The sequence below is a fragment of the Mus caroli genome, unplaced genomic scaffold (genome assembly GCF_978045245.1).
Source record: "Mus caroli unplaced genomic scaffold, Mus_caroli_1 scaffold_2, whole genome shotgun sequence".
In the NCBI taxonomy this organism is placed as follows: domain Eukaryota; kingdom Metazoa; phylum Chordata; class Mammalia; order Rodentia; family Muridae; genus Mus; species Mus caroli.
Genome location: NW_028227257.1, coordinates 29,391,416 through 29,402,138, shown reverse-complemented (window position 1 = coordinate 29,402,138; position 10,723 = coordinate 29,391,416). Strand labels below are relative to the sequence as shown.

Genomic DNA, 10,723 nt, shown 5'->3' with positions numbered 1-10,723 from the left:
GGTGGAGAGCTGCAGCTCTAGCTATAGGTGGAGGACATCTGTAGGATATGCCAGAGACCAGGAATTGGGGAGGCCCTAGGGAATCTAGGAGGGTGACTGTAGCTGAGATTTGGTCCTAGCAGTGGGTGATATGGAGCCTGAAGTGACTACCTCCTATAGCCAAGCAAGACCCCAGTGAAGAAATGATGATTCCAACTCACCTACAAAACCTTCTTGCCCTACAGGAGGTGTATAGACAAAGAAGATGGGGAGTCTGAGTGCATGGCCTACCAATGCCTTCACATCCATAGCATTAACAAGAACCAAACCCTGACAATATTAATAGTACTCTGTCATGATTACGCACCAGGGCCTAACCTAACTTTCCTCTTAGAGCCTCCAGACATCAGCTATCCAAATCTGAAGTTGAGACTGACCCCCCAAACATTGGAGGAAGCTCCAAAAGTCTTGTGGAGGATTTGTAGGAGAGATTGGGGAACCCAGAGGGGAATAAAAACTTCACAAGTAGAGCAACAAAGTCAACTGACCTGGACCCTTGGGTGTTCTCAGATACTGAACCACCAATCAAAATGCATTCATGGCTAGTACTATGCTCCCCTCCCACACACATGTGTAGCATCCATGCAGCTTGGTATTCAGACACCATACCCAAGAATTGGAGCAGGAAGAGTCCCAGACCCTGTTGCCTGCCTGTGGATACTATTCCCAAAACTAGGCTGCTTATCTTTATGGAAAAGACAATAGTTGAAAATGACTTCCTGTTTACAGTATGAAAAGAAGAGGATATTTTACTTCTGTAATGCTTCTGCCAATTTTATTTTTACATCAGTGAGATGGCTCAGTAGGAAGTGACTACAGTATACAATGATAGCAACCTGACCTTGATCATTGTATAAAGATGGCCAAAATAGATGCTATAATGCTGTCACCAAGTCTCTGCTTATCTGACATGGCCTAAAAACCCATAATTACACACACACACCCCAGAAACACTTTATTTAAAAAAAAAAAAACTTACTTCTGTTACATCATCTAACATTTCTAGATAATCCTGTTTGTTGGGATACTTCCAGTGAAGTGCCACATGGTAACTAATGGGAACATGAAGAAGCATGGAACATCAAATGATATGTACATATCTGCCAATGAAGCTATGCAGTAGGATATACAGTTGAGTGCTGATTATCCTACTCCACTATATCTCTGGCAGATACATGAAAATGCAATTTTGAAAACACGTGAGGCATTTAATGTTATATTCTATTAAACATTTTAATATTAGAACTGTTAAAAAGTGTTGACAACATAGCACACATTGTGATACATATTCTATTCTTTAATGTACACAAGAGACTAACACATGAGAATCAAGAGATAAAATGTAGCCTTGACTAATGACTGACATCCAATGCAGGCTAGATAACACAGCCCAGCATTTAAAGGGAAATTGTGACACTAGCATTGTCAATTTCAAGGTGGTCCCATCCTCCTGTTAAAATACAAGCCAAATTAAAATATTTTACAATGTCTTAGACATTGTGTTTTATCACAGTGAGAGAAAAGACAGGAATACATACCCATAGTTTTACACCTGGATAAGTAATTTCATGTAATTGAAGAGTATTGCATTTGCAAGTACAAACACAACAAAGGGGGCATCATCGCCTTTGTTCTTCTCTGTGAGAGTTCCTCACCCCATTCCCCCTACCCTTTTCCTCTTAAAATAATGTTACCCTACCCACAAGCATCCCCTGCACCCCACCCCACCCCACCCCACCCCACGGATCCCCTATCCATGGGGTATCAAGTCACTACAAGGTCAGGTGCATCCACTCCCAGAGGCTAGACCAGGCAGTCCTCTGGTAAGTGTCTAGGGCCACAGACCAGACCATGTATGCTCTTTGGTTGGTGTCTTAGTCTTTGGGAGCTCTGAGAGGTCCAGGGTAGTAGATACTGTTCTTCTTCCTATGTGGTTGCCATCTCCTTCAGCTTATAATATCCTTCCCCTAACTCTTTCATATTGGACCCAACCTCAGTACAATCGTTGGCTCTAAGTATATGCATTTGTCAGTTGCTGGTAGAGGCTCTCAGATGACAACCATGCTAGACTCCTATCTGCAAGCACAACATGGGATCAGTAATAGTGTCAGGGTTTGGTACAAGCCCATAGAATGGATCCTAAGGTGGGCAGGTAACTGGATGGCCTTTCAGTCATTCTCTGCTCCATTTTTGTCTGTTTCCTTTAGACAGGAACAATTCTGAGTTAAACATTTTGAAGATGGGTGGGTGACTCCATCTCTCCACTGGGGGCTCTGTCTATTTACTGCAGATTGTCTCTTCAGGTTCCAGCTTCCCCATCTTGTGCATTTCAGCTAAGGTTATCACCATCGAGTCCTAAAAGCCTCTCACATCACAGGACTCTAGGACATTCTGGAGTTTACCCCACACCCCATAGCAGCACACTTCCTTTCATTCTCCAGGCAATCTAAGCTTCTCTCCTGCCCCCTTTTTCCTCTGCCTCCCACAAAGATCCCCCTTCTGTCTGCCTACAGTGATTATTTCATTCACTCTTTTTTTGTTGTTGCTGTCTTTTGTTTGTTTTTCGAGACAGGGTTTCTCTTATAGCCCTGGCTGTCCTGGAACTCACTCAGTAGACCAGGCTGGCCTCCAAATCAGAAATCTGCCTGCCTCTGCCTGCCAAGTGCTGTGTGAGCCATCACAGCCCAGCTCGTTCAATCTTCTAAGTGGGATTGAAGCATCCTCACTTGGGCCTTTATGTTAAACTTCAAAAGGTCTTAGTTTTATCATGGGTGGTTTGAACTTTCTGGTTAAATCCACTTATTAGTAAATACTTACTATGCATGTCTTTTGGGTCTGGCTTACAGAACACAGGATATTTTCTAGTTCCATCCATTGGCCTGAAAATCTCATGAGGTCCTTGCTTTTAATAGTTGAAGTGAAACACAGAAATGAAACACATTTTCTGTAATCATTCTTCGGTTGAGGGACATCTGGGTTGTTTCCAGCTTCAGCCTATTATGAATAAAGCTGCTATGAAGGTAGTGGAGAACCTGTCCTTTTGGTATAGGTGAGCATCTTTTGGCTATATGTCCAAGAGTGCTATAGCTGGAAGATTGATTTCCAATTTTCTGAGGAACTGCCAGGATGATATCCAGAGTGGTTGTACCAGTTTGCAAGTCCATCAGCAATGGAGTGATCCTCTTCCTCTACATCCTCACCAGCATGTGCTGTCACTTGAGTTTATCATCTTCACCATTCTGATTGGTGTAAGGTAAATCTCAAGGTCATTTTGATTTGCAATTCCCTGATGACTAAGGATTTTCAACGATTTTTTAAGGGCTTCTCACCTATTCATGATATGTCAAGAATCTTGTTTAGTTCTGTCTCCATTTTTTTTAATTGGGTTTTGGAGACCTCAACATAAAACCAGATACAATGAACCTAATAGAAGAGTGGGATATTGCCTCGAACACATTTGCACAGTGAAAATTTTCTAAATAGAAAACCAATGACTGAGGTTCTAAGATCAACAAATGACAAGTGGGACCACATAAAACTGAAGAGTTTCTGTAAGACAAGGACACTGTCAGTAAGACAAAACAGCAACTTACAGATTGGGAAAAGATCTTCACTAACCCTATATCCAATAGACAGCTAATATGTAAAATATATATAGAATCCAGAAAAATAATCTTGTGTAACTGAATATAAGTGTGTCAGGTATAGATGTTACCAAATTTTTTAGTCATAAATTGCCTTCAATATGAGTTCGTTAGGTTCTCCAGGACTACTTTGATATGCAAAGGCTTTAAAAGATGGATTATACACAAACATTTTGTATGAATATACCATGAAGTGCAAGTATTACACCCCTGATTGCAATTAGGGTTTCCTTTGCACTATGACTTTTTATCTGTTCACACTACTACTACATGCAAATGACTTACAAATTGTATATTCATAAGATTCCTATCCACTATATGTTGTTTATGAATTTGTAAATAGCCGTGTTGTGAAAAATCATTATCACATTGATTAGATTTGCTGGGTTTCTCTCCAATGTGGATTTTTTTCTTATGTATTCAAAAATGACTGTGGTATGCAAATCTTGGGAATAAGCAAATGAAACTTGTCCTAAGAATTGCCTTTTTGTTATCAGCATCAATTTAATCATATTTGAATCTAAGGTCAAATTGATAGGCCCTAGAGGAGCTGGAGACTTACAAATAGGGGACCAGCTTCAATTATGCATCTTTTGTTCATAAAAACCATGACTGTCCCTAACAATTTCTTTTTCTATGCATCTTTTATTCATCAAAACAATGTCTATTCCTAACCACAAAACAACAAATGGATATGATTGATTAGATTGTAACACCCACATTCTGTATCAGCTGACATACAAGACTACATGAGGAAAGCCCCTATCATTAAATTCTGAGTGGTGGGAAAATATAGCTGTAATTTGGCACAAATGTTTCTGGTTTTCAAACATAAAAATTCTATATATAACACTCTGGTTCAGTATCAAGGTGAGTGTGGGGACTGTCACAGTTCAGCTTTCAAGTGTGTTCTCTAGCCCTGTTCCATCAGCAGCAGCTTCGTTACAATAAATTCTAGTCACTTGCATTACATGTGTTTGAGTTGTGTTGGATCTCAGAGGACCCTATTACACAAAGGCTTTACCACATTGCTTACACTCACAGACTTTCTCTACAATATGAATACGTTCATGATGAAGATTGTAGAAATGTGCAAAGGTTTAAATATACTGAATACACTCATAGGGTTTCTCTTTCATGATTATGAAGACTTGTGACATTTGAAAAGGCTTTACAATACTAAATACTTAGTATGTGTTCCAATATGCACTTGGAGATTATTAGAATATGCAAAGGCTTTGCCACAATGCTTACATTCATAGGGTTTTTCTCCAGTGTGTACTCTTTTATGTTGTAAAAGATAAGTGTTTTGTGCAAAGCTTTTACTACATTGGTCACATTCAAAGTATGTGTTCTTTTATGCATTCGAAAATGACTGTGATGTATGAAGGATTTACCACATTCATTGCATTCATATGGTCTCTCTCCAGTATGTGTTCGTTTATGATACAGGAGTCCACTTCGACAAGAAAAGGCTTTATCACATTGATTACATTCATAGGGTTTCTCTCCTGTATGTCTTCTTTTATGTATTCAGAGACTAGTTGAACATGCAAAGGCTTAACCACATTGTTTACATTCATAAGGTTTCTCTCCTGTATGTCTTCTTTTATGTATTCAGAGACTAGTTGAACATGCAAAGGCTTTACCACATTGTTTACATTCATAAGGTTTCTCTCCTGTATGAACTCTTTTATGGTACTGAAGAGAACTGGGTCTTGCAAAGTCTTTATCACATTGGTCACACTTACAAGGTTTCTCACCAGTATGTATTCTTTTATGTCTTAGGAGATAACTCTTACTTGCAAAGGATTTACCACATTGGTTACATTCAAAGGGTTTCTCTCCAGTATGTGTTCTTTTATGTCTTCGGAGAATACTTGAACATGCAAAGGCTTTACCACATTGTTTACATTCATAAGGTTTCTCTCCTGTATGAAGAACTCTTTTATGGTATTGAAGAGAACTGGGACTTGCAAAGTCTTTACCACATTGGTCACACTTATAAGGTTTCTCACCAGTATGTATTCTTTTATGTCTTAGGAGATAACTCTTACTTGCAAAGGATTTACCACATTGGTTACATTCAAAGGGTTTCTCTCCAGTATGTGTTCTTTTATGTCTTCGGAGAATACTTGAACATGCAAAGGCTTTACCACATTGTTTACATTCATAAGGTTTCTCTCCTGTATGAACTCTTTTATGGTATTGAAGAGAACTGGGAATTGCAAAGTCTTTACCACATTGGTCACACTTATAAGGTTTCTCACCAGTATGTATTCTTTTATGGTACTGAAGAGAACTGGGTCTTGCAAAGTCTTTACCACACTGGTCACACTTATAAGGTTTCTCACCAGTATGTATTCTTTTATGAATTAGGAGATAACTCTTACTTGCAAAGGATTTACCACATTGGTTACATTCAAAGGGTTTCTCTCCAGTATGTGTTCTTTTATGTCTTCGGAGAATACTTGAACATGCAAAGGCTTTACCACATTGTTTACATTCATAAGGTTTCTCTCCTGTATGAAGAACTCTTTTATGGTATTGAAGAGAACTGGGAATTGCAAAGTCTTTACCACATTGGTCACACTTATAAGGTTTCTCACCAGTATGTATTATTCTTTTATGGTATTGAAGAGAACTGGGACTTGCAAAATCTTTACCACATTGGTCACACTTATAAGGTTTCTCACCAGTATGTATTCTTTTATGTCTTAGGACATGACTCTTTCTTGCAAAGGATTTACCACATTGGTCACATTCAAAGGGTTTTTCTCTAGTATGTCTTCTTTTACGATGTTTAATACAACTGTGATATACAAAGGATTTACCACATTCATTACATTCATATGGTCTCTCTCCAGCATGTGTTCTTTTATGACATACAGAGGCTTTGTCACATTGATTGCATTCATAGGGTTTCTCTCCAGTGTGTACTCTTTTATGTTGTAGGAGATGAGTATTTGGAGCAAAAGTTTTACCACATTGGTTACATTGAAAGGGTTTCTCTCCAGTATGTGTTCTTTTATGATACAGGAGACCACTTTGACCTGCAAAGGCTTTATCACATTGATTGCATTCATAGGGTTTCTCTTCTGTATGTATTCTTTTATGTATTCGGAGACCAGTTGAAAATGCAAAGGCTTTACCACATTGTTTACATTTATAAGGTTTCTCTCCTGTACGAACTCTCTTATGGTACTGAAGATAACTGGGACTTGCAAAGTCTTTCTCACACTGGTTACACACATAGGGTTTCTCACCAGTATGTATTCTTTTATGTCTTAGGAGATGACTCTTTCTTGCAAAGGATTTACAACATTGGTTACATTCATAGGATGTCTCTGAAGTATGAATTCTTTCTTGTCTTTGGTTATGACTCTGAAATGCAAAGGCTTTATCACCTTGGATAAACTCAGAGAGCAGCTGTTCAGTATGACTTCTTTCATGCCTGCAAAGACAATTGGCACGTGTGAAATCTTTCTCACACCTTTACACTGATGAATCTTTTCATTTGTATGAACATGTTTTAGGATTTGGTCTAATTGTAAAGAACAACCTGATTTTAATGTACTATCACTTTGTTTACACTCATGGAGTTCCCCTTCATTATGGATGGTTTTGTATCTTTGAGGATACTTGGACTAAGAAGAGCATTGATTCCATAGCTTATATTACAGCACCTTTCAACTCTAAGAGGTAAGAGGTGGTTCATATATCTCAATAGAACAGGAAGAACTTTACCACACTGAACACATAAATTTTGCTATTGTGAAAGTAATACTATGTTTGCAAACCAAGGCAAATATAAGAATTTCCACGTTCCTAATATTACAGAGATGGTCCGCAGTATTAGTTTGTAGATGTCCACAATACAGTTGGAAAGCCAATTATTTGTAAACTTGTAGCACATTTAGAAAGCCTACCCAAAGTGGGGAGTACTACATATCTTCTAATTGTGCAGGAAGATAAGAGAGGTGTGTTGCTTCTTTCAATATATTCCTATTGTCCCATGGCTTATATCCATTGTAACATATGACATCCCTAATAAAAGAATAACAAGTAAAAGGCTTCCAATGTACTAACAGTTTGGTATTTTTCCACATACAATTTTGTTATAGGGATTAAGGTTTCTCCAGCACAGCATTCTTGACTATCATAAACCGCCCATCTTACTAAACTTAGCAATGTTTTTACAAGTATATGACTGACTCAGCTTTAGTATGGAGTATATACGATTTAGAAGGTTTTGTACATAAACTTACCACCTATTCAATGTGTATATTTTACAATGTCTAAGTGGTAGGAGGTTAAACACACTGGCAGTTCTTCAGCATAGCTCTATTGGGCTATGATTTAAATGGTAAATCTGTTAACTCATTGTTTGTTTGTTTTTGTACTTAGAGGAATGGTTTGAAAACACAAAATAGATGCCTGGCACTGACATACACAGTTTATCACAATTTAATAATCATTCATAACTTAAAGCAGTGCTTCCAAGGCATATTCTTACCAGTTTGCACATAAAAATTACCTTACATATCTTCTAGAAATATGAAGATGTTCTTCCATATTATGGTTTTCCCAAACGTAGCCTAAAATATAGAGGCCATATGTTATACTATTGGAAATTAGGAAAGTTTAGGTTACTAACTTCAGTGAACTTTACAACCATGCCTGATTAATTCACCTCATTCTTCCTCATTCTCAATTGAAATTACAAGAACAAATAACAATAACAGAAAAACAGTTGTATGACTTTTACAAAGTGAAAGGAAATTCAGTGTCTTACCTATAGCAGCGAGATTCCTGTAGGTCTCCAGCATCACATCTTTGTAGAGACTCTTCTGAGAAGAATCCAGCAAAGCCCACTCTTCCCGAGTGAAGTTCACATGCACATCATCATAGGTCACTCTACCCTAAAATATCCCAGGCATGTGTGCATGAGAAAACATATTACTGAGAACACTGTAAATACATACTTCATTGAGAATATAGTCATATCATTCTGGTACTTCCTGCACTTAATTCCTGACACAAACACCTTAATGCAATCAAGGCATTTAAGAAGGAAACTGAATAATGAATGAACTTCACCTCTGTCATTTCTACACCCCTTGAAGAGGATAAATCCCTGCAAGAAAGTGGTAATTAATAGACATTAACTCACAAGTAAACAGTTCAAAAGTACCGAGCACACATTAGATAAAATGTATTAATAATTACTAACTAAGAAAATGATGAGCATGCTGGGTGTATTACTTGTGCCTTGAATCCCAACACTCAGGAGGCAGACCCAGGTGTATCTCCTTGAATGGTAGGGTAAGCCTGGTCTATGCCATTAGTTCCACGACATCAGGAAGTCCATATTAAGACACTAACTCCCCTGTACAAATCAAACAAAGAAACCAAAAAAGATGGAAAGAACTCAGAGGTCTTCACTGAAGTTCCTACAAAGAATTATATATTCACTGCAGGTCTGTATTCATCTTCCAAAAGCCTCAAGTGACCCAGTTTCAACAGTAAAATAAATAAGTGCTTATTAATAAGGTATGCATGTTTAAACATTTACAAATGGACAAATGAAAATATTAGCAAGAAAAAAAGAAAAAAAATTAAATATTCGCTATATAAGTCTGTTTGTTTGTTTGTTTGTTTGTTGAGACAGGGTTTCTCTGTATAGTCCTGGCTGTCCTCGAACTCACTTTGTAGACCAGGCTGGCCTCAAACTCAGAAATCTGCCTGCCTCTGCCTCCAGAGTACTAGGATTAAAGGCGTGTGACACCACGCCCAGCTTTGCTATATAAGTCTTGATCATGAATTAGCAACATAGGGAGGGAGAGAGGCTCACCACAGGTATTTCTTATGTTACATATAATTGGAGCAAATTACCAATATTTACATGGAGGCACATAACCGTCCATTGGACCAAGTTCAGGAGCTGTTAGGCCATCTTCTGCCTACTGTGAGCATCAGGTACACAAGATAAATGCATTCATGCATACAGGGAAAATACTCATATTCACACAAAAATTCAAAACAAATCCCACAGGTAGTAATAATGCCACACACCCGCAATCCAATGGAATATCCATGTAGTAGTTATCACAGGACATCCTGAGAAATATAATATACAGACTGTCAAGTTTCAAAATCTGAGTGTGCCTGAAGTTCAGCACATCAGCTTATGCATGCATTTACAAAATTTATATTCCAAGCTAATAACATAAAAACAAAACAAGCCAGGCATTTTGGCCCACCTCTAATCCCACCCAGCACGCTAGAAAGAGAGGCAGGTGGATCACTAAATTCAAGTGCTCCCTGGTCTGCAAACCTACTTTCACGACAGCCAGGGCCGCACACGGATACATTGCATTCAAAATCAAAAATAAAAACAACAAAACCAAAACTATAAAAATATCAGTGAAATACCTTAGCACTGAATTACAGTTGCTTCTATTGTGTCTTATATGATTTAGTGATAGAGTCTATAATGATGAGGCTATGACAGCAGAAGAAAGAAACTGATTCAACCACAACATAGTAGACATATTTCAACGTATTGAGTACATGGTGACTCAGGTCATTATAGATTCATGGTCATTCTCTCATGAAAATATATTTGTCTAAATTCAATGGCTATAACAGCCCCTGCCCTGTTCAAACTTCCAAAGACTCCTTTGACACTCAAAGCAATCTTGTGACTGCCACACCTTGTAAAATCAGGAAACATTATATCTTTCAAATATGCAATGGCATAAACAACCCTTTCCATTCCAATATGGAAGAATGTGTACATTGGACCATGACAAGAAACCCAACAGGGCAAACTCTAAATCCTGTAGCTCTGTCCCAGCCACATGATGCTTCAGTTTTAAAGTGCTTAAAGGGCTCTATCCCTGATACTTCTCATACATCTTTCAGTTTTGGTACTTCCACTCCCTATATGCATCTCTCCATGGCAGATTCTCATATCATAAGTATCTCAACATCTTGTGGTCTCAGCTAGGCATCATCTGCACAGCTTCATAACATGA

General features: G+C 38.2%; 1 protein-coding gene across 1 annotated transcript; it reads right to left on the bottom strand.

The window, feature by feature from the left end:
• Positions 1–2,103: 2,103 nt before the first annotated feature.
• LOC147005783 (uncharacterized) lies at positions 2,104–10,057 on the bottom strand. The gene is made up of 6 exons (XM_085828182.1): positions 10,025–10,057; positions 8,479–8,605; positions 8,221–8,281; positions 5,447–7,137; positions 4,938–5,194; positions 2,104–2,115 (listed from the first exon to the last, which is right to left on the bottom strand). The coding sequence occupies exons 1-6, from the start codon at positions 10,055–10,057 to the stop codon at positions 2,104–2,106; spliced, it is 2,181 nt and encodes a 726-aa protein (XP_085684308.1).
• Positions 10,058–10,723: the final 666 nt, after the last annotated feature.

What these genes read in the sequence shown, in the direction of transcription:
- LOC147005783 (XM_085828182.1), bottom strand. Translation starts at nt 10,057, where the DNA reads ATGTATCCGTGTGCGGCCCTGGCTGTCGTGAAA. An exon ending in CGGCCCTGGCTGTCGTGAAA is followed by an intron (nt 8,606 to 10,024) that starts GTAGGTTTGCAG and finishes GGGATATTTTAG; the next exon opens with GGTAGAGTGACCTATGATGA. An exon ending in CAGGAATCTCGCTGCTATAG is followed by an intron (nt 8,282 to 8,478) that starts GTAAGACACTGA and finishes TCTATATTTTAG; the next exon opens with GCTACGTTTGGGAAAACCAT.